General features: G+C 51.4%; 1 protein-coding gene across 1 annotated transcript in view; it reads left to right on the top strand.

Moving 5' to 3' along the window:
* The window catches only part of NGFR (nerve growth factor receptor), a 42,114-nt gene extending 18,319 nt beyond the window's left edge, over positions 1–23,795 (top strand). The window contains exons 3-6 of the mRNA XM_037887104.2: positions 3,529–3,888; positions 12,776–13,010; positions 15,673–15,833; positions 16,217–23,795. Of these exons, the coding sequence (XP_037743032.1) occupies positions 3,529–3,888; positions 12,776–13,010; positions 15,673–15,833; positions 16,217–16,518 (1,058 nt within the window). The 3' untranslated portion in view covers positions 16,519–23,795. The remainder of the gene's footprint in view (positions 1–3,528; positions 3,889–12,775; positions 13,011–15,672; positions 15,834–16,216) is intronic.
* Positions 23,796–24,385: the final 590 nt, after the last annotated feature.

Here is a 24,385-nt window from a genome sequence, read left to right as displayed (position 1 = left end):
GCCGGGGGCCAAACAAGATGATCATGACGGTCCCTTCTGGCCTGAAAGTCTCTGAGCCCAGGAGTCTTGGGGGTGCTGGGGAGGGGAGAGGGAAGACAGCGTGGGATACGTGTGGGGGAGATTGATTTATGCTGAGGAATCAGTTCTGCAGGGTGCCGCTGAAACCGGAGACCAAGGAACCAAGGCTCGGGCGAGAGTCAGCAATTAGCATCGTACGCTCGTGTTTATATTGGGCTCCTGCATCTTGATTCTCTCCTGTTTTCCATCAGTCATTGATGGGAAACAGATGCAGCTAAACCAAATGGGGCGTCTGGCCGCTGTTTGGGGAAAATGGCTGTTCGGCGGGGGAATGGAGGGCAGGCAACGCCCCTCAAAATCAGCCCCGACAGGGCAAGGCGGAAAAAGCCTCAAGGGTGTTAGGAGACGAAGGTTGGCTTTGTTGATAAGGCTTCGGGCTGGGATTCAGGAGATCTGACTTGGATTCGAGATTTAAATTGTAAACGCTTTGGTGCAGGGACTGTCATTCTGTTCCATGTTTGCACAGAGCCCACCACAGTAATACAACTTTGTAACATAAGAATCATTCCGGGTCCAAGTCCCATCTCCGCTAGATGTAGATGCCTTGTATAACCTTGGCCAAATCACTCAGGCTGAGATCCTCAAAGCTCTTTAGGGGCCTAACTCCCATTGATTGATAATGGGAGTTTGGCGCCTAAATAGCTTTGAGGGGCGGGGCCTGTTTTTCTCACTCAGTGTCAGTTCGGGGCCTAGCACAACGGGACCCCCAATCTCAGTTGGGGCCCTCAGACGCTAATATAAAGAATAAGGAGAATGCCTAGAGCACCTTTGGGATCACAAAGCACTTGACAGGCTGTATTCAGAGGGATCCCTTAACAGAAGGCGGGTGGGCAGTTCAGGGGTGGAACACAGCAGCCCGTCAGCGCCATGTGACAGCAGTCACCCCCTACATCGACATGCTTAGTGCCAGCTGCTCCCCTGCCCCTGAGGCTTTGGATGGATCCAAGCCCACAGCAGGCAGCCTCTAACAACAGGGCCTGCAAAGTAATGAGAGGTGGACTCCATAGCTGGGGAGGGATTAGCAGCTGCGGGGGTCAGGTTGGCTCACAGGATGGGGTGTCAGCATTGGGAGGGGAGCAGGATTACAGGTACTCCACTTAGGAAGGAACAATCAATTGCACACATACAAACTGGGAAATGACTGCCTAGGAAGGAGTACTGCGGAAAGGGATCTGGGGGTCATAGTGGATCGCAAGCTAAATAAGAGTCAACAGTGTAATGTTGTTGCAAAAACAAGCAGAGCTCATTCTGGGATGTATTAGCAGGAGTGTTGTAAGCAGGACTTTTGTGTTCAGTTCTGGGCACCACGTGTCAGGAAAGATGCAGACAAATTGGAGAAAGTCCAGAGAAGAGCAACAAAAATGATTAAAGGTCTAGAAAACAAGACCTGTGAGGAAAGATTGAAAAAATTCAGTTTGTTTAGTTTGGAGAAGTGAAGACCTAGAGGGGACATGATAAGTTTTCACGTCCATAAAAGGTTGCTATAAGGAGGAGGGAGAAAAATTGTTCTCGTTAACCTCTGAGGATAGGACAAGAAGCAATGGGCTTAAATTGCAGCAAGGGTGGTTTAGGTTGGACATTAGGAAAAACTTCCGAACTGTCAGGGTGGTGAAGCACTGGAATAAATTGCCTAGGGAGATTGTGGAATCTCCACCATTGGAGATTTTTAAGAGCAGGTTAGACAAACACCTGTCAGGAATGGTCTAGATAATACTTAGTCAAGCCATGAGTGCAAGGGATGGGACTAGCTGACCTCTCGAGATCCCTTCCAGTCCTATGATTCTATATTGTGGTGCAGTAGGAGGAGAGACTGGGCACCTGGGGGGTGCTGGTGGTGGGGTCGTTGGGGTGGGCTAGCAGCTGCGAAGGGGGTGAGTGGACCCTTCTGGGGTAGCAAGCCATGGACTGGCAGCTGGAACACGGGCACTGCCAGACTGAATCAGAGCAGGGATCTCTTTCTAGCCCAGGCCCTGTCTCTGACCGTGGCCAGAGGGAGGTGCAAGAAACAGCAGGGTGTTATGGGATAACCTGCCCCTAGGAAAAATTTCCTCCTGACCCCCTGCCCCTCCCGCCAATAGCCTCCCCCGCTCACGCCCTGGCATAGAATCATAGAAGATTAGGGTTGGAAGAGACCTCAGGAGGTCATCTAGTCCAACCCCCTGCTCAAAGCAGGACCAATCCCCAACTAAAGCATCCCAGCCAAGGCTTTGTCCCAGGCCTTAAAAACCTCTAAGGATGGAGATTCCACCACCTCCCCAGGGAACCCATTCCAGTGCTTCACCACCCTCCTCGTGGCATTGTGACACCACTTCCCTTCTCCGCACGACCCTCAGGGAGGCAGACCTGAATGAGTGTGTGCAGTGAAACACTCTTCCACGCCCTCCCATTAGCAACACATGCTAATTACACAGCAGTTACGCCAGAGATTAGCTTGTGGCTATCAGTCCGGGGTCTCCCAACGAAGCAGGAGTTCAGAGGGCCTGAGTTAGCGAAGCCTGGGGCTGGCCCTCTGTTTGTGCGGAAAATTGTTCTGCTCTGATTACAGGGTTAACAGCAGCTTCTGGCAATCCGTTATTAGGGTGAAGGGAACCCGGGTCGGTTTAAGCTGCTGTAGTTAGTGCCTTTCCCTCACCTGAGCTTCCCCTTCCTTATGGGGCTGGGTGGGTTTGGGGGTTTGCTATCGGAATCCCGAGCTTTTCCCCACTAGGCTGCTGATTCAAATCCAGCCAGAGGGAATGGCTTGTGAAATGAGCCACTGGTCTCAGTCCAGTGCCCTCTGGACAAGGAGAGCTATCGTCCCCTTAGCACCAATGAGCAGGCTGGGGACTGAATGGGCCATGGAGAGTTAGGAGCCTCCACACCTCTGAGGCTCGGGGCCTGAGCTCCCGGGGAAAGGCAGGACAGTGCGGGGCCATGATCTGGGGAGAGGGGACGTGCGTCTCCAGGGTTGTCAGTCTGGCACCTTTCACCAGTACTAAACACGCTTCCTAATAACAAAACTCTTAATTTCCTGGGTTTTTATAAGCTTGGTGCTGCAGCTGCAGAGGGCTCTTGAATCTCCTCTTGTTCCAGTCGGGTAACAGCCATGTACAACTAAAGACGTTGCCTGCACTAGGACACGACAGAGCCCCGAGTGTTTGTCCTGCCGCAGCTCCTGCCTTTGCATTGCCGCCAGTAGCTCCGTTTAGAGGGGGACGCGATATAGTCTATAGGTCGGTGTAGGAGCAACGGTATCATCCGTTGCAGGAGCAGGGGAACACAGCTGCGGCAAAGATGGAACCAGGAGCTTCCAGAGCTGCTGCAGCTTGAGCTAAAAAGCCACGGCTGCCTCGTCGGGGCAGTAACGGACTCCTATCCTCTGCGGATCAGCACAAGCCTGTAGCACTTGCTCCCCAGGGGGTTACCCACACACTGATCTCTCGCTCGCGCTCTCTCTCTGCTCCATTGCAGGTGTGACCTACTCGGACACCGTCAGCGCCACGGAGGCATGCAAGCCATGCACAGAGTGCGTGGGGCTGCAGAGCATGTCGGCTCCCTGCGTGGAGTCGGACGACGCCGTCTGCAAATGCGCCTACGGCTACTACCAGGACGAGGGGAGTGGGCAGTGCAAGGAATGCGAGATCTGCGAGGTGGGCTACGGCCTGATGTTCCCATGCGGGGACACTCAGAACACCGTCTGCGAGGAGTGCCCCGACGGGACCTTCTCCGATGAAGCCAACCACATGGACCCCTGCCTGCCCTGCACCATCTGTGAGGAGAACGAGGTCATGATCAAGGAGTGCACCCCGATATCCGATGCCGAGTGCAGAGGTAATGGACCCCTGCGTCCCTGTGCTGTGGAGCGTGGATCAGGGTCGTTCAGATTAACACTTTAGGACCAAATCCAGCCCCATTAAAAGGCAATGGGAGTTTGGCCCTTAACTTCCTTGGGTTCACGATTTGTCCCTTAGTGGCTTTCAGGTCAAAGGAATAAGTCACCCAGCACACCTTCCTTTCCTATCTCTCAAAGCATTTTATCAAGGGTAGGTCAGGAGCATTAGCCTCACTTTACTGAAGGGGAAACTGAGGCACAAGGAGGGTGAAGTGATATGTTGATGGTCACACAAGGAGCCAGAGTCAAAATTCGAGGACCCAGGAGTCCTGGCTCCCAGTCCCCTGCTTTGATTATGACACCGCTCAAACAGCTGAGCAAAGAACCCAGGAGTCCTTACTCCCAGTCCCAGCCCCTAGACAATGTGGCCTCCAAGCAAACTGGGACCACCTCTACTCCCCGCCTTTCCGGGATGTAATGGTAAAGCAGGACGTGCAGGGTTTGATTGTTCCATATGGTTCCATCTGTCCCTCCAGACAGATCTTCCCCAGACCCAATATAGAAACAGATCCCAGACGAGCAATGGAACCAGCCACGATGTTCTCTGACTCTGCCCCCACTGCACGGCCTTGGCGGCTGTCCCTGCAAGTCAGAGAGAGCTCCGCCTCCCGCATGCTCCACCACCGAGCCCACCCCAGCTGCTTCCCGCATCAGAGGCAGGGGAATGGGCGTACGGAAGCTTTTTCATATGGAAATTCTTTGGCAGCCAATCTTTGTTCACCTGGGAGACCCAGGGATTAGATCAGGGGAGTGTAAGTCTGGCCAACTCCCGTAGCGTCTTTGTGCCTCGGTTTCCCCTTGTGGATAAAGGGGATAATGGTGCTGCATCCAGCTGGTTATGGTGCTTTGGGATCCTCCAGTGAAAGGTACTATAAATGCAAAGCACTATCTGTCTCCGCTGTATCCCCGGGGTTGATACTGATCATCCATCAGCTTAATTCACTGCTGAACATGATGATTAAAGCTGCTACACACAGTAGAGAAAGCAACGTGGATCCTAGGCGGGGGCCACTGGAACGCCTGGGGTCAGAGTGCTGGTTCTAGATAGTGGTGTCGTACACATCAGGGTAATAAAGCAGCAGCCCCCAAGGCTAGCAGGAAAATCGAGGATGCAATACTGTCTCGGATGCAGCCCTGGGCATTTCAGGGGTTTGACACTTAGTGGGCAGATTCCAGAAAAGCCAGCACATGTTCTAACCATGTGGCTTTGTGTTTGCTGCGTCAAGCTCCCAGGTGGCTTGCAAACATCTGCCCTGCACTGGTGGTTGGTCTGGTGTATTTCAAAGGGGTCTATGACTTCCCGGCAATGGCAGCCTCTTGGCCTCACGGTGAAGCCCGGCTCATGTGGGGAGGGATATGCCCAGAGGTCTCTGCTGGCCATGTTTAGAAATAATTGGCCTGCCTGGTAGGTACAGGAACCTGGAGCAAAGAGGTGACGTTTAATAGCTTCAGACGCTTTGTTTGTGGCAGTTGGAGCCTGGCAGTCCCGGCCTTCTGTAAAATGGAATTTGGCAGCCGGTGGGCCCCTAATGGGAATTAATTGAGGCGTTTCGTCGCTGTCAGGCGTAGGGACTGCACTGCCCCAGGAGGCGCTAGTGTGCTTTATTTTGGGGGTGTGGAGTGGACCCAGACCTTCTCTGAGTTTCCTATGGCACAGGGGAGCTTGGGGCCTGGGCCCAGTGTACGATAACCCTGCCTGTTTTCAGAGCAATATGTGCCCTATGGGCTGCCCAGAGGCTGAAATCCCACCCCCGTGCAGAGAGCCGGCACCAGACCTAGGTATCATGCAGGACTTCAGTGCGGCTTCAGCCTCATGCACAGGGAGTGGAATTTCACCCAATGCAGGGACTGTGATTGTCCCTTGCCTGTGCATGCAGATGTAGGGGTGGGGGAAGTCCCCCGATTCCTGCTCTCCTTACCCCCCTGCCTTGCACAAGGCCCAGGGACAACCTCTCCCTAAAATCCTACAGCAGCCCCATCTAGTGCAGGGCCTGTTGGCACGTGGGATGAGTGACTGAGTTTCACGAGGGCTCTCTGCTTCCTGAGACTCCACTGTGCACCCCACAGGAGGGGTGGGGGGCCGGGCTGCATTTTGCTGGGGAATTGTGTTAAGAAGAGGGAAGTAAGGAAATCGGGAGTGGGGGACAATGGTTCAATTCTCCCCTGGGATCAAATCTCAGGATGGGGAAACAGGCCAGGGTGGGTGAGACAGAGCAAATCCACACAGCCCTGCAGGGAATGGCAAGCTCTGGCCTGCTGGCTACAGTCCTTCCGCTCCGTCGCTGCTTCTTCTAATGCCCGTGTTGAGTTCAGGACCTGGAGTGTCACGTCAGTGGGATCCGGGATAGGGACTGAGCTCTGGGGTAAGGAACAAGCCCTCGGGGCCAGCTGGGGATCAGCGGTAATGTCAGCTTGGGACTTTGCCTCAGCCCCCTCAAAGGTATTTAAGCTCCTCACTTCCACCGAGGCACTCTGGGCAGAGAAGGGGTAGGCTCGGGCCTGGGAAGTTTATGGTCCAGTGTAACCCACTGGTGGGTGTGAGCTACCAGTCGCAGGTCCCAGAAGAGGTGAGTCTGGTACAGCCCTAGCTAAGGCGTTTGGGCTTACACTACAGCAGCTTATGGGGTTTGTTTTTTTAGCTCTGGAGGTTCCCGGTTCCATCCCCCAGGGTGCCAGCCAACCCAAATTACATGTAGATTAGCACTGTACTAATTTACACAAAATGTCACCTGTGTAGGGAAGGGACTCCTTTGTTAGAGGATCAGATTCTGTCATCTGGCAGTAACCCCCTGTTCCCCAAGGCTGAGTCCTCTGCTGCCCCAGCCACGCTGATGACACTTCACGGGGAGGCCCTGGTCCCCAGGGGATTTCCCAAAAGGGGCAGCCCTTTATTTAGAAAGCTCATTAGCAGGATGAATGGCACGATCGGCTGGTGGCAGGGGTGGGGGAGGGCACCAGTTTCCTCCTTTGGTTGGAGACGTAGTTATGTGCCCTGCCTGGAGCACAGAAGTAGAGAAGAGACCATTGTGCCATGGGCGTCTCTGATTCACCGCTGCAAGGCAGGGGGAGTTCTGGGCAGTCCTTTCTGGCTGATCCCTTTACAGGGTTGAATAAATGGAGCCAGAAGTCAAGGCACAAAGGGTGGGCTTTGTTAGCCGGATTTTATGCTTGGGGGCACGAGGGGCGGGATCAGAGCCCAGCAGGAAATAGCCAGGAAGGCCTCCCCAAGGCTTGCTCTGAAAAGGCGGCATGGGTTGGCACAGGAGCCGTCTGTTCCTGCCCAGCTGAGGCGGTGTGCGGAGTAGGGGGGGCTGCCAGTTGCTACAAGCCGTTCTTCTGAGCCAGGAGCAATCGCCAGCCTGAGAAACTACCTCTGGATCTGGGTTTGCTCTTGGGCCAGGCCCCGCGTGGCACTCTAGTTAGCCTGTTCCTATGGCAGGGGGCGGTGCCTCGACAGGCTCCATGGCCCTGCTTGCGCCGTGGTTCTGGAGGGGATGGCAGAGGGGCCTGTGTGCGCATTCAGATGGGCAGGGATTTTTTCCAAAGGTTCTGGACAGGCATCACTCCTGGAGCAAGGGTTCATCTGCAGTGTGTTTCTGACACGGCTATCGGAGGGCAGTGTGGCGCGGGCGCGCTCTGAGCTGGGCATGGCAGAGCAGGAACTCAGGCAGTTTCCAGAAGGGGACTGCTGAGGTCTGTCCTGATTTAGAGCGCACGAGCAGCCTAGAGTGAAAGATACCAAAGGTCTAGAGCTACGGGCGGCATCATGGAACATTCCAAATGTCGGCCTTAGAACCCCAGGCTGCAGCGTGGACCATTCCAACTGCTGGCACAAGAACCCCAGGCTGCTGCGTGGACCATTCCAACTGCTGGTGCTAGAACCCCACGCCGCAGCGTGGACCATTCCAACTGCTGGCACAAGAACCCCAGGCTGCTGCGTGGACCATTCCAACTGCTGGTGCTAGAACCCCAGGCCGCAGCGTGGACCATTCCAACTGCTGGCACAAGAACCCCAGGCTGCTGCGTGGACCATTCCAACTGCTGGTGCTAGAACCCCAGGCTGCTGCGTGGACCATTCCAACTGCTGGCACAAGAACCCCAGGCCGCAGCGTGGACCATTCCAACTGCTGGCACAAGAACCCCAGGCTGCCGCGTGGACCATTCCAACTGCTGGTGCTAGAACCCCAGGCCGCGGCATGGACCATTCCAACTGCTGGTGCTAGAACCCCAGGCCGCAGCGTGGAACATTCCAGGTGCTGGTGCTAGAACCCCAGGCCGCGGCATGGACCATTCCAACTGCTGGTGCTAGAACCCCAGGCTGCAGCGTGGAACATTCCAGCTGCTGGTGCTAGAACCCCAGGCCGCGGCATGGACCATTCCAACTGCTGGTGCTAGAACCCCAGGCCACAGCGTGGAACATGCCAGCTGCTGGTGCTAGAACCCCAGGTCGCGGCATGGACCATTCCAGCTGCTGGTGCTAGAACCCCAGGCTGCAGTGTGGAACATTCCAGCTGCTGGTGCTCGAGCCCACAGCCTGCAGCCTGGACCATTCCAAATGTCGGTGCTAGAGCCAGAAGGTGGATCACTCCCTACTCGCGTAGCGGGCAGCGTGAAAAGCCAGGTCATCAGGCAACGGAGAAAGCAGCAGATTTGGGAGGGTAGGTGGCATCAGGGAGAGTTAAAACTGAAGCCGAAGCGTCAGCTCAGCGGTCATGCTCTCCTGGCAATGGGACGCTGTAAGCGTCGGAGACGGTTTCTTGCTAGAGACTATAAAATCACAGGCCCGCAGGCCTTGCCTTCGCCCGTCCTGCTCTCCCCCCTGCCACTTTTCATAACCTCCCCATGACTTTTCCTGCCTTTTCCCTAGCAACAAACGGGTAGGACCCTCCCTGCTTCACAGGTACAAGATGAGACACATTTTCTTCACCAGGCATGCCTAGGTGCGGTTCTTGGCTGAAGACGGGGAACCAGCCAATAGGCAAACGTTTTCCGCCCCTCCGGAGCTGAAAGGACAGGGTGTGTCTCAGAGCAATGGGGCATGCATGGAGGCTAGGAGCGTCTGGGCACAGAGGGGAAGAGAACAAACTGGGAACGCCGCTGCTCAATGACTCTTAGTGACTCGTGCCATTGAGCTGGAGGGAGGGGATCCAGGTGAAACAGGAACACCTCGATGTTAGCAAGGGACGACCCTAGCTCCATGCCTGACTCCATGCATGTTGCTGAGACGGGTGGCAGTCCTGTACACAGTTCTCACGGCAGATGCGTGTTTGCCGCGCAATAGCTGTGTCTGCAGGCTGCATAGCACAATATTCCCCTGTATTAAAATCAGTGTGACAGTGAGCCCTAATTGAGGTTGGGGCCCCATTATGCTAGGCCCTGTACAGACCCAGAGTAAGAGACTCCTTGCCCCGATGAGCTAAGGGTCTGATCTGCAAAGGTATTTAGGCACCTAACTCCCATGGATTTCAGTGGGGAGTTAAGCCCATGACAGCTTTGAGGCCTACAGCCTAAATAGACAAGGAAGACAGAAGAAATGGTATTATCCCCATCATACAGATGGGGAGCTGAGGCACAGAGAGAGGGGCTCAAGTTCACAAAGGACAGTCTCAGACGGGGTAGGAACTGAACCCTTCTCTCGAGTCTTGGACCACTATCCATAAGCCCATCCTTCCTGCGCGGGATAAGGAGACGTACATGCACAGTGCAGCACCCCGGCAACGCGGGGCTTCCATTGCCCGGGTGGAGCTGATCCACCGAACAGCCCCGCGGGTCAGTTACTGCTGCTGCCACCCAGCCGGGCTCCAGGCGGAAAGTAGGGCTGAGAGGAGGAACAGCAGAAAGAACGTCTCTCACCTCAGGCTCCGATCTAGTCAGATTTCATCAGCAAAGCAGGGTCGGGCCAGGCCAGCATTGCAGTGAGAAATCGCGCAGGGAAAAGCCTGGCCGTTCGCGATAATCACACGTACTGTGGGCACATCTGCCAGGAGTAGGAGATGGGATGTTACCCCGTGTTCCGGCAAACCTCCAGTTTAATCTCCTGCCCTTGCAGGATTGCTCCCGACAGCATCTTCTAGTGAGTCATCCTGCCTAGATGTCTATATCTCCAGGGATGGAGCGTCCATATAATGTCTTCTGCAGTTTCCACGATATGCTATGCATCCGATGAAGTGAGCTGTAGCTCACGAAAGCTCATGCTCAAATAAACTGGTTAGTCTCTAAGGTGCCACAAGTACTCCTTTTCTTTTTACGAATACAGACCAACATGGCTGTTACTCTGAAACCTGTCATTGGAAAACTCTCACCCAGTCACATAGATCCCACTGTTGAGGATGTTTCTCTTGATATTTATCCTGCATCATATTACTTTTTTTTTTTAAACCATCCCCTTATTTCTAGTTACAACTTCTTGGACCGTTCTCTTTGATATTGAAATAGTTGTGGGTTTAGGTGGCTTGTCCCACCTTAGTTATGACTTATTCAAGAGAAATGTGTTTGGATGAGTATAATCTGATACCCTAAATTCCTTCTCTGGGTTCCCCTGGCAATGGATATTCTTGGTTCCTCTCGTCCATAAATTGTAGGCCGGTATTGCTGTACGTAGCCAGCTCTGAGGAAGGGACTGAAGGTCCGGAACAAAATCCATTTTTGCCATAGACGATTTGTAAAAAGAATTCATTCTGAGAGGTAATGTGAGGAAAATTGGCAGATCTGATTTCTATTCCCAGCTCTGCCACTTACCTGCTGGGTGACCTTTGGCAAGCCACTTCCTCTTTCTCCTTTGGCGTGTCTCTTTAGATGTAAGCTCCTTGGGGCAGGGACTGTCTCTTATTAAGTGTCTGTGCGCTGCCCCGCAGTGGGGGGCTCTTGCCTCAAGGCAACTGAAATACAAATAATAAGAAGAACATAAGAGCATAAGAACGGCCACACTGGTTCAGAGCAAAGGTTCATCTAACCCAGTATCCTGTCTTCTGACAGTGGCCAGTGCCAGGTGCCCCAGAGGGAATGAACCGACCAGGGAACCAACCAGTGATCCATCCCCTGTCGCCCATTCCCAGCTTATGGCAAACAGAGGCTAGGGACACCATCCCTGCCCATCCTGGCTAATAGCCATTGATGGACCGATCCTCCAGGAACTTTATCTAGTTCTTTTTTGAACCCTGTTATAGTCTTGGCCTTCACAACATCCTCTGGCAGGGAGTTCCACAGGTTGCCTCTGCGTTGTGTGAAGAAACACTTCCTTGTGTTTGTTTTACGTCGTCTGCCTATTCATTTCACTGGATGACTCCCCTAGTTCTGAGCCTGAACCAAGGTTAATTTTAGGTATGTTTGAGGTTGGAGCTGAACGCTTTTCAGGCCACTAAAAAGCGGCCTCATCTCAGTGATGAGCGAACAGCTTCCTGTGCACATGCTATACGGCGATGGCCATTGGACGAACCGTGCTCCATAGACCGTCCCACGCTCTTGCTAAGAATCTGCACTGCTCCGCGCGTTCTGTTAGACCTTCCGACTGCTTGCTTCTTCACCGCATTCAGCCTTCCTCAGTGGTGACCCTTCCCTAGGAGGGAGGCGATCAGGTTACTGCAAACCGTGCTCAAATGATCATCACAGCTGCCTGCCCTGCTTTTGATCTCTTCCCTGACGTGCTTCCCCCCTTGCCTAGCTTCATCTACACGGTCTGCAGTCCCCAAAGCTCTGATTGCTGCTGTCTGGTCCTAGTACAACCAGGTGGGATGCATCTGCTTTGCTGCTGAGTGTACCAGGCACTGGATAGCCTAATAGCCATGTGGCTGATTTCCACGCGATGTTCCTAGACAATGGCGCTACAAAGGCGCGTGTTGCTTATTGATCTTCCCAGTCCAGAATCCCTCCCCGCACTGCAGACGGGCCTCCCGCTATCAGCCACTCCCAGTTTCCATGCCGCCCTTGGTATTTGGCAGCAGCGCTGCGTTTCTGAAACCCTTTGCCCTTTTCGATTTGGTTGGCACTCCAGATTTCACGCCCTTTAGAGAGCGACAGGTCAAACCCCCACAGTCCTTGACCATCAGGAAAAAAGCCTCCAATAAACAAAAACTGGTAAAGAGCAAAGGGCAAAGATGGCTCTGAGCTGGCTCCAGGCAGGGTCAGCCGTCCCAGGGTGGAGAAAGGGTATGGAAAAGATTCAGCTCTCTCTGGAATTTTATGCCAGCATACAAGGGCTGCCACCTGCAGGGATATGTGACGCTGGCCTGTTGGAGCTAATGAGACGGACTAATGAGACGGAGGAATGGGAGACACAATCTGCCGCACATGATAACCATGTGCCATGTTTAGGGTTGGCAGACAGTGGTTAGAGATGGGTTCCGGCTGCAGAATTCGGGGGGGCGGGGGTAGGCTGTGGGCTTCCCGTGTGAGCCCACCTCTGCCAGGAAGTCCCGACAGTCTTTGGGCAGGTTTAGTTACCCCTGAGATAAATGGCTACTCTCACTTTGAGCCCCACTAGAGAGAGTCAACAGTGGGGACTGTGCAGTAGCTGTTTTCATAGCGCTCACCCGTCCATGTGGCATGGTGTGGAGAGATGGCTAACCCTGTTAAGGGTGGCAGAGGGGTGTGTCTGTGTGAGGAGGGGCGGGGCCTCGTCTTGGCTCCTCCCCCTGGGTGCCAGCACGGCTTCATTGGGCTACAGCCTCCCAAAGGGTGGCAAGTCTCACTGCCCGGGGCCTCTGGAGGTGTTATGCCTCGCCTCCCCCTTCCCTACGGTGCCTAGACTAGTCACAGCCATTACTGAGCGCTAGAGAGGCGAAAGGGAGGCGGGGTGAATTGCTAACTCGTTTTTATTCCCCTTGGCAGATCTTCACCCGCGCTGGACCCCAACCCTGCTGGGGTCTGACAGCCCCATGCCTTTCACCAAAGACCCGTACGATACCGAAGGCATCGCCAGCACCCTAGCAGATACAGTCACCACCGTCCTGGGTAGCTCCCAGCCAGTCGTGAGCCGCGGCACTGCCGATAACCTCATCCCTGTCTACTGCTCCATCCTGGCAGCCGTGGTGGTGGGGCTAGTGGCCTACATTGCTTTCAAAAGGTAGGCAGGGGCCAATGTCCTGATGGATTCTAGGAATGGAGGGAGGGCTCCAGGAGTGGGGGAGGCTGCCGGCCTCAGACTGAGGCCCAGGGCCATTACTGCCGCATCGGGCAGCTTTCTCTAGCAGCACCTGGTCGTCTTGGGACCTTTGGTGATAATGGAGTTATCAGAGTTGGCGGTTTACACAGATTTACACTTTGCACTGCTATAAATGACAGCACCGGAGGGGCACGTTTGGGAGTTGGGCACTCGTCTCCTATGGAAGGCCAAGGGGAGTTGGGCACTCACATGCCCTGCAGTGCAGAGCAATGGAGAATTGGGCCCTATATGGTCTCTCTCACCTATCTTGTTCTTTCTTTAGCTCGCTCATTTCCCTTGGGGGGTGCTTGTAACTCCGACACATTCTGCAACTGCATCGCTTTCAGTGTCTTGCACCCTCTCACCCGCTTTGTGCTGGGAGATGCACCTGGTGCCTATGCAGGTTGCAGCTGGTTCAGTGTTTGCACAGAGGGCTACGATTTCTCCACATACCCACGTGCTGGAAATAATCCCTAATCACTGTTATTCCCAGGGAGGAGGCTGAATTCTCTGCTAAGAAAACTCCCATTGACTAATCAGTGATGCCAGCAGAGGTGCACCCCCCCCCCACAAAGACATTCCCATGTGCACACCCACAAGCGTGTTCACACATGCACCCCACACGGTTCATATGTGCATATTCTCACCCAGCTACCTGTGTGTACCGAGTCACTGCATTCACATTCAGTTGCATGTGTGCACACAATCCCATGTGCCTTTGCATATCGCTCGGTGCAGTGATTCACACATACACACAGGCCCACATGCTGTTTCACAGGCATTTCCACATGCACACCAAAGCATATAACCACGTGCATTTACGTGCGTGGACCCCTGGTTTGACGTGCATTTATATGAGCCCACACAATCACAGATGTATTATTGATCAGAATGCAGCCATTTGATTAGCCCTACACTCGTGGTCCATCATTAAAAAGATTAAAGAGCTCAAATCATAGAACCGTAAGACTGGAAGGGACCTCAAGAGGTCTTCTAGTCCAGTCCCCTGCAGTCAAGGCAGGACAACCTTATGACCAGCCTCAGCCAAGTTTATTGTCTAAAGACAAAGTCGTACGATACAGAAAGGAAGTTTATGCACCGCTCCCTCTGGGAAGCTGCTTCTCGCAGCAAGTGCTTACACAGTGGGTTTGCTTCTAAGATTGTGTCCCCCTAAACTAGCTATTTTTATAGTAGACCCATTTACAAGTTAAAAGCATTCACTATGACACCCAAGACTGAAATTCATCCATCAGCTTTTTTACCCGTTTGTCCTGGTACCAGGGTGTGCCCCTTATCTCCTTTTGAACAAAGCTTCCCCACCATGAAAACATTCTCTACTTTGTACCAGAGCAGAGCACTCATGTCTCTTGATTTTGACAGGATTTATGCTGTATCTAGCTTTGCAAGGTATTGTGGGAGATATCGCGAGTGGGCAAGCGTGACCCTAATACACCTCAGTGCTAACGTTCATATATAATGTAATGTATATGATGGATACTACATAATACGGTATGCAATACGTGTAACCTATACATTGGCTAACAGTATGCACACAGTCCCATACGTGCACAGACTCCGGTGCATAAATGCACGCAGACTGGTTTTCATGTTCGTTAAAAAAATATTTGTGTGTCTAAAGGAAAGTTTATGTTTACAGGAAACGCAGGTCTCCGGTGGTGCAAATTGGCACTGAATTCAGTGGAGCGGTGCCAGTTTACACTGTTGGAGAGTTTGGCCTGTCGACATCAGGAGCAATGCAGTAATTCTCCCCTGAAGGACGAATGCTGGCTTTTTAGTCAGCCTGGCTAAAGCTAGGCCGCCAAGCAAACTAAACCAGTCCTGTCCTAATCACAGTGGACTCATGCAGCCTGACTCAGTGGCCACACTCACCTCTGTAACACTACTGATTTCAGTGGAAGAGCTAGCCCTACTCTTAAAACTTGGGTCGGCCTAGCTACATCACTCAGGGCCGTGAAACGTTTTGTGCCCTGTGCGACGTAGCGTAGACTGTAGATGCGGATAGGTTGGCAGAACAATCCTTCCATTGACCTAAGTACCACCTCTCGGAGAGTATTAACTACATTGTGGGACAAACCCATGTAGGAAGTGTCTACGCTATCGCGTAGGAAGCGTCTACACTACGGCACTACGGCTGCAGCCCGGTCACTGTGCCGTTGGGAGTGTAGCCATACCCTTGCTCCTCATTTATACCTAGCTGAGACTTAGACGGCAAGCCCTTTGAGGCAAGGACAGTCTCTTTGTTCTGGGATTGTGCAGCACCCAGCACCCTGTAGGGGGTCTTGATCCATTACTAGGGCTCCTAGGTGTGACTGCAATACATCCTAGTCATCAGTATCAGGATGCTGGAGCCTGGATCTCTAAGGACGGCGGGTCTGGCTCTCTGCTGCTTTGCCCTCGTATCAACATTTATACCAGCAGTGCCAAGGCGGACAGGGCACAGAGGGGCAGGACAGGGAGAATGAGGCTCTGTGACTCTGGCTGACTTACAATAAGTTCCAGGTAAGAGGCTGGCGGATGTGGCTGGATTGGCTGTTTCATTCCTCTCCGCTGGTCCCTTCTGCAGGTGGAACAGCTGCAAACAGAACAAACAGGGCGCCAACAACCGCCCTGTGAACCAGACCCCCTCTCCGGAAGGGGAGAAGCTTCACAGCGACAGCGGGATCTCCGTGGACAGCCAGAGCCTTCACGACCAACAGCCACCGACACAGACCGCACAGGTGCAGGGTAAGGTTTATCCACCAAGCCGGGCGAGGGTGGGACCGGGGCTGGGAGAAGTCTGCAGTTCAGGGCTGGGGCGCACTGGTGGAGCTGGGAGGGTCAGACATGGTATTGTGGGGAAGGGGAGCTGCGGGTCAGGATTGGGGTAGGAGTGGCTGGACAGGGGTTGGAGGGGAGCCCAGGACTGGAACAGTGGGGTGAAGCTGCAAGCCCAGACTGGGGAAATAATACACAGGAGGGTACAGGCCATAGGCATCCCCCGGTTTGTCTTGGGAAGCTGCCTGCCCCCCAGTCCTGGGACTCTCCTGGGCTTTCTGACCCCTTCTGGTTCAGCTTCATCTCCCAAAGGCTGCAGTGACCCTGCTCTGTTCCTTCTCTTCCCTGCACAGCTCTGAAAGGAGACGGGAACCTCTACACCAGCCTGCCTCCTAACAAGCAAGAGGAGGTGGAGAAGCTGCTGAACAGCTCCCCCGAGGACACCTGGCGTCATCTGGCGGGGGAGCTGGGCTACAAGGAGAATCACATAGACTCCTTCACGCAGGAGGAGTGCCCTGTCCGGGCCCTGCTCTCCGACTGGTCCAGCAAGGACAGCGCCACCATGGACGCCCTGTATTCCGCCCTGCGCCGAATCCAGCGGGGAGACATTGTGGAGAGCTTGTACAGCGAGTCGACCGCCACGTCGCCGGTGTGAAGGGCGGGGTGGGAGAGGCGCTCCCCAGCCAGCCCCTCTGCGATCCCACGGAGATACCAGTCGGCAAGATGTGAAGGAAATGGGGTTCCAGCCCGGGCCCCCTGCTATTTACGAACAATCCCGTATGCACTGACCTCTTATTTTCAGTATTGTCCCTTTTTTTCTATCCCCCTTTCCCCGGCAGACTGGCTGATGCGAAAGCAGAAGGGATATAGCCAAGGCAAACGGGAGCTGTGGCCTCCTTCAGTCTGGCTGGGACCTAGGAGTGCTTGACGGCTTCGGCGCATCCTGTCTGAGCAGAACAATCTCTTGTGCCCCCCCCCCCGAACCCCAACAACTCTTCTTCAGTAGCTGCAACAATGACCGCGTTTGCTCTCTCAGGTCTCTCCTCTTTCTTTCTCTGTCTGCTTCGTTCCCCCTCTTCCACTCCCCCTCTGAGGATCTTCCTCTACCCCACCCCCCACAATATCCACCCCTTCCTGTTTGCCCCAGATCACCAGTTACTCCCCCTTTGAATTGCATCTGCCACGCCAGGAAGGATGGACCCAGCTGAATTCAGAGAGAACTGAGTGGATTTCAGGGCTAATGGTTGAGTGAAGATGTTATTAACAGGGAATTGGGAGGGAGGGTGGGGAGCAGAGGGATATCATTAGAAGGAGCTACCCAAGGATGCATCATGGGGGAAAAAAGGGCTCCCTCTGTAGAAACACACATTTGTGCCTCTGCACTGTCTTTGGGAGCGGTGAGGGGCGGGAGGACTTTGTTTCCAGCAGGCAAAATCTACACTGCGGATCATGAAACATACAGCGTGCATGTTGGAGACAGAGATCCACATGCCTCCACAACACGCACATGCCTCAGGCTTGGAAGAGTTTGCCTTGGTCATTAGCAGCCAGGCTGCCTGACATGTGAAGAAACAATCTAGTCACCTGTGGAATAATGTCATTTGCCCGCCTTGGGTGCTCAGCGGTCAATAGCCAGCACCTTCCCAGGCGCTGATCTCTCCAGGGCAGACATCACCCTTGTTAGAGCCACCAAATTCTAGTGGAGAACAGCAAACGGCTAATGGTGCCTGGAAAAGCAGGAAACAATTGCCATCCGTCACGCTGCAAGCCCGGTGCTGCCATGGAGATCTGGGCCAGCTGCAAGGCCACTGACTCAAGCTGTCATCCCAGACCCATCATGTATTGTACTGGTGAGACACTAGGAGAAAGGCTCTGTGCCCTTCCTTGGACCAGTGATCCACCCACTGTGGGCTATAACGTAATCACGCTGCTGCATTAGCGGCCGACGAGCAAGGGGAAAGTGGGTCTGGGCGATGTTAGTGGTGGAGTTGATTCTATTCTATATGGGCTCATAGACCGTGATCATTACCGCAGTATCTGAGCTGGTACGGATAAGGCTCGAAAGGGTCGGAGGGTGATTTGGAAGAGCGCCCAGAAGCTCAGCTGTCTTCACTGTATTATCTGAACCTCTCGTCTCTGCAAAGCTGGAAACATCCCAAGAACAGGCTCCTTTGGGTATTTTGAGGCTTCCAGGGAAGACCCGGGTGGTAGAGAGGCAGCTGCAGCAACCTGTCTAAAGGAACAGGGCGTGGGGGAGTGTGTTCAATGGAGTTTTTCCCAGGCTCGGAAATGGGTTTGAGGGAAAGATGGTGTTGGAGGCGGGGGAAAGATGGGTGAAAATGGGTTTGGGGGAAAGATGGTGTTGGGGGCACATCAAAAAATCTGGCAAAAGAAATTCAGTTCAGGTCGAAATATTTCGTTTCAATCATTTTGAAGCATTTTGTTTTAATTTTGACCATTTGAAGGTTTTTTTTTAATGGGGGGGGTACTAGAATTAGCTTAATTTTTTAAGCAAAAAGCTACTTTGAACTGGAAAACTATGATTTTTCATGTTGAAAATGTCAAAATAAAACATTGACAATTTTGACACCCTCCCCCCCCAAACAATTTGGGGTAGGAAACTTTTGTCAAAATTGACCCTTTCCTGCAAAAAAAAAAAAGTTTCCGTTTCAAAAAATCAGCATTTTCCAGTGGAGAAAAGAAGTTTCTTTGGAAAATTCCTCACCCGCTCTACTATTCAATGCAAGTAAGAATCTGGCCCCAAATGTCTCCAGTTCTAGAATATACCCTGCTTCTGCCCTCACAACACAGGATCAAATCTCATTTGATGGTAGCTAGTGAAGAATTGTAGCAGAACCGGGGTGGGAAGGGGAGCCCCTCACCCTTCCTCCTTTTCTGCCTCTGGTCTGGCCTCTTCCTCCAGACCTCAAGCCAGCAAGTCCATGGCGTATATCCGTAGAGCTGCTAATTCATTAACGGCCTGACTCTAGACTCCTTGCTCAGACAGCATTGCCTTGGAAAGCAGTGGGAGCGCTGTCGGAGGAAGGAGGTCACGTACAGGGCCTGCAGTAGCTGAGTTTTGGTGATGGTCATGAGTTCACAGATGAGATGAAGTCTATGGGCCACGTTCATCTCTGCTCCAGTTCTGGGGGGCTCCAAAGGGGCCGAACTTGTCCCTGAAAAGGGAAATCTGAGAGACTGAGCTACGTAAGTGAAGGACCTGCTGTTTGCCTCCCAGCTCCGCCAGAAACCTTGTTATTAAATGAGGAAGAAGAGGGGAAAAAAACCCAAATGAGACAACTAAGAATTAATTGTAAATAATATTGTCTTGTTTTACTCACTGCTAAATGTTTCTAAGTGTGAAGTGGATTACAGTGCTGAAGAGCAGGAGACCTTGGCTTTCTCATCAAGGCTTCTGTTCAACGCTGCCTTAGCATGGGGTCTAGCTGTTACCCGTTCTTCCACAAAGCTATGATAAGTGTTATAACCAGTGCCATTCAGCGCCAATGAACTGACTGGCCTCTCAGCGTCTTCCTGACGGACAGTGTTGTGGCAAAGATCTGTTTGCTCACGGCTCTGTGTTGCAGGTTGAATTTTATGTTACCAGCCTTGTATTTGTTACAATAACCTTGATTCTGGCCTTACAGAGGGAAACTGACATATGCACGCTTTTTTTTTTTTAATGATGATGACGATGATGATGGCAGTGTTGAAAGGCCATGCGAAACTGACGAAAGCGGAGAGATTAGCTCCAGGATGGAACTTCAGGCCTTTTTAAAGGGACAGGTTGAAATTTTCAAAGGTACCCATGGTTATTAGATGGCACCCAAATCCCACTGAATGTCAGTGGAAGTTGAACACTTTATCCCTTTAAGTACTTTGGAAAATTTCACCCATTGTGCTTTAAAAGATGGGGGTGGGGGAGTTGCTAAGAATTGGGCTTCTCGAGCAGGATTTACAGAAATGCCCAGCTACCATCATACTTTTGATTGATTTAGGAGTACATGCCCTTTCAGTGGGGCTTGAGCTTCTAGGTCACCTAAGATGCTTTGGAAAACCAGACACCCATGATGACCATATGTAGGCATGAAATTAAATGGCCTGATTTAGGGGTGAGCGCTCAGCAGCTCCCTATGAGGTCAGTGAGAAATGAGCACCTCTGAAAATCAGGCCACTTAACCAGGTGCCAAAATATGGACTTAGGAGCGGATCATTTAGACCCCCGTTCCCGAAAAATGTTGCCCGTTTAGATGTATATTTTTTTAAGTTTTAGAAAACTTAATATGAGTAGAATTGTCCCAAATATTTTAAGCCAAAAAAAAAAAAAGACAATGGAAACGGGAGGGATTGGATCAAAACCTTCCTGCTTCGGTGCTGAAAATGTAAACACAATGGCTAAGGTGTTCAGACGTGACTAGTTACTTCAGGTACCCAAGTGAGGGCACCTTAAAAAGGGGGCTGATTTTCAGAGGCTGGGTGCTCGGCCCTTTCTGAAAATCAAGCCCCTTTAAGGTGTCCCCAGATAACAAGCCATTTGCAAAATGCTTGGCCAGCAGCATTGGGCTAATGCATGAGAAGCAAAAACTGAAACTTACCAATCTAGGTCAAACTGGGAGAAAGATAAGCAATGAAAGACTAGAAACAATAAAAAAGACACATTTGAGTCAGACGGATGTTATCTTTAACCATCTATATGGTGTTGTTAGTAATGCAGGCAAGGGATTTTTTTAAAAATATGTTAATAGTGACCTTACCACTCATTTTTTGTACGCAGGCACTGAAGCATCATATAAGAAATCAGGTATTCTTCACAGACCCCAGTGGTGCTTAGATATTGTACGTGGAGTAACAGCTTTAATTTTTGAGTTGCCTTATATATGTGGAAGGTGATCGTAGTCGTAACATCCCTGCGTTGTGTTCCAGACAAAAATGCCTTGCAGAGAACTCTGAAAAGCAAATTCATAGATTCATAGATACTACAGTCAGAAGGGACCATTATGATCATCTAGTCTGACCTCAGGCCACAGAATCTGCAGACTCACAGCTATGTTGTCGAGCTGGTTTACATTTTTCGAACTATTGGTTCCCACCGGGAGATGAGGTTTTCCTCAAAACTGAAAGTTATCCCAGGAAAATTTAGTTTTTTCAGTGAAATTTTATTTTCATTTTCAAGGGAAATTTCGGAACAAAAATATTCATTTAGCTTCATTTGAGATGGCAATTTTTGTTTCCATTGCTGAAAACCGAAACAAATTGAAAATTTCTATGAGCATCAAAAGGAACATTTGTATTTGAATCGGAATGAAATAGACATTCTCACGTTTTGTTTTAAAATTTCCTGCAAAACATTGGAATGAAACTTTAGCTGAAGATTTTCAACCAGCTCCAATATTTTGGATTCTCTCCATTTTTGAAGCGCACAGGAAACTTGCATGAGAACAGGCTTAGATTGGGGTTTTGGCTGGGATTTGCAAAGTACACACTGAAAGTCAGTGGAAGAAGTCTGAGGTACTTATGACAGGTTTCAGAGTAGCAGCCGCGTTAGTCTGTATTCACAAAAAGAAAAGGAGTACTTGTGGCACCTTAGAGACTAACCAATTTATTTGAGCATAAGCTTTCGTGAGCTACAGCTCACTTCATCGAAAGTTTATGCTCAAATAAATTGGTTAGTCTCTAAGGTACCACAAGTACTCCTTTTCTTTTTGAGGTACTTATATTGTTCCCATCACTGTGGTATCTGTGCAGGAATGGTGTCCCTAGCCTCTGTTTGCCTGAAGCTGGGAATAGGCGACAGGGGATGGATCACTTGATGGTTACCTGGTCTGTTCATTCCCTCTGGGGCACCTGGCACTGGCCACTGTCGGAAAACGGGATACTGGGCTAGATGGACCCTTGGTCTGACCCAGTATGGCCATTCTTATGTTCTTATCTGATCATCTCCCACTCTTTAAGGCAGGGAAGTGCTATTATTCCCACTTTACAGATGGGGAAAGTGAGATCCGGGGAGAATAAATGACTTGTGTCAAATCCGAGAGAAAGTTTATGGAAGAACAGGGGAAATAAACCCAGCTCTCCTGTGCTGCAGGTTAGCACTTCTCCATCCTGCTCCCCCTGCAACCACACAGACCCTGTGCTATTTCTCTCTGAGGAGTGATGTATATGTTCTGATGTCTAAGGAGGACTCTACGAGTTAATGTTCTTCCAGCTTCTTAAAAAAGAAGTCACTCAGCACCACAAAGCAATATTTGATCATATTATTTGCACTGTGAATCCTAAAAGCAGAGAACAGAACAAAAGCATCCTCGTTAATCACAGCTCTCCAAATAATTCACCCCCCGTAAATCCTTAGGAGTCACACAGGAGAAACATTGTGTTCCTTCCATTCGGGGTGAAAGGGTTAATTTAAAGCAAGGCTCGCATTTACATCCCCACCCCCACCTGCAAAAGCCTGGCCCTTGCAGGAAGAGAGGACAAAAAAAAATAAATGGCCTGCCAAGCAAGTCAGCGAGGGTCATCTGCGCAAGGGCGGCCTGCCTGCAGTGGGAACAAGGGAGAACTCAGGGGTTATTTAGGGCACAGTGCGGAAACAAGGAAAGATCCGGCCCACTCTGCAAAGAGAGCAAGAAAGGATGGGTCAGCTAGAGAGCCTGGCCGAAGAGGTGGGGCTGGGGAATCTCTAGTGGAGGAGGGGAAGACAGACTGTGAGGTGTAAGGGATGCGTCCCTGGGATGGAGAAAGGCTCAGGGAGCATTGTGGCATCAGGAAGTGGGGGAGATGGCGTCTGTGTAAGGGGGAAGGCTCAATGCAGCGTGATGGCTCCAATGGGCATGGAAGGACGGGCACTTTGACAGGGAGGGATTCAGCAGTGGTAGCCACGGCGGCTCCTGCTTGAGTAACAGCCTCCATCTCACCCAGCAAACTATAGTCCTCTGCTTGCCCCATCCCAGTGGGACACAGTGAAAGTGTCAGAGGCCAGAAGCAGTGGAGGGAGGTGTCAGGAGGAGAAGGAGGCTAAGTGGAGGATGAATTTTTAAGCCCTGAAGAGTCTGCGTTCATGCCAATCTCTCTGTAGACCAGGCAGAAAGACCCATTCAAAGGAAGAACCATTTCCACGAGGCATCAAATGCTGATGGCCTTAGCTGGCATCTGCGCATGCAAAACCCACCAGTTTGGAGAATTTGTTCCAGACTCTGAGCCCAGCCGCCCCGGCGTAAACCCCAGTGCAGTCCAATGGAGTTCGCCTGAATGTGCAAATCCACTGACATTGGGATGACTCTGGATTTATGGCCCGTCTACACACAGAAGTGGCACTGGTTTAATTAAAATCCGTTTCAAAGCTGTGCTGTTTTCGTGGCTATAGTGTAAACATACCCTCAGCTCAGCTTAAACCTGGCTTCCAGTTTTACTTGCGTTGTTAAATTTACTGGTAAAAATTAAACCGCTACACATTAGATTTAAACAGATTGATGAGCGGCCACATTTGGTTTTTGCACAACTTAAACTAAATCGGTTTAAAGTCGCGCTTTCATTTAACCGGGTGCAATTCAGTGTGCAGAGCAGGAGCTCCTGAGCTCAGAAATCTCTTTCTTATCGCCAGAGCAATATTGCTAAGTTCTCAGGTCCTAATGGCCATGTAGGAGAAGCCCCTCGGTGCATCACCAAACTCCATGCTGACGCGAGAAGCGTTCAGTACGCAAAGAAGGACTTAGGGACACTTCACCTTCCTGTTCTGAGACAAAAGTAACAAGGAAAAAAATAAGCCAAAGTTAATGATCTTGGAGATTTTTGTTGCTTTTTATAATGTTTTGTTGTACAAAGACAGCACGTTCCTCTTGTTAATACCTGTTATTATCCCGGCCCCTCGGGTTTCTCTGTAATAGGAGTAATGCCAATTAGAAATTCTTACAATGAATAAATATTCCTGTAATTCAACCACCCAGTTAGTCCTTTTGCTGTGATTGGTGTCAACAGTGGGCGTTTGGGTGGATGGCTGACATGGCCCAGGATCAAAAGGTTGCATCTGTATGTCCGTGAATGAACATGTGCTTGTGTGGGCAAGTAGCCGGGTGTATTGTTCAGCCGTGAATAAACAGCATACAGCGCTGGTGTGCCGTGGATGTATTTAGTGTGGGATTGCTTTTGCCTTCATTGGCGTGTGATCGTGTAGTTGTGATTGTTAGCATGCACATGTGAGTACGTTGGTGTTTCACACTGTGTGTGTGTGTGTGTGTAGGCGTGTGTCCTCATGTGTGTGTCGCACAGGAATTTGGGACTGTGTGTATGTGCTTGCTGGACTTTGTGTTCGTATTGCTTGGACTGTGTCTCAAGATGACGCTTTTTGCTCCGAATGACTTGGGAACACCAGGATTTAGCTCACGAAAGCTTATGCTCAAATAAATTGGTTAGTCTCTAAGGTGCCACAAGTCCTCCTTTTCTTTTTGCGAATACAGACTAACACGGCTGCTACTCTGAAACCTGGATTTTAATTGCGGTTCTACCGCTGAGTTTACCCTGAGACGCCA

The sequence above is a fragment of the Chelonia mydas genome, chromosome 27, assembly GCF_015237465.2.
Source record: "Chelonia mydas isolate rCheMyd1 chromosome 27, rCheMyd1.pri.v2, whole genome shotgun sequence".
In the NCBI taxonomy this organism is placed as follows: Eukaryota; Metazoa; Chordata; order Testudines; family Cheloniidae; genus Chelonia; species Chelonia mydas.
The sequence above is the reverse complement of the archived record's forward strand: the minus strand, read 5'-3'. Positions and strand labels throughout refer to the sequence as shown.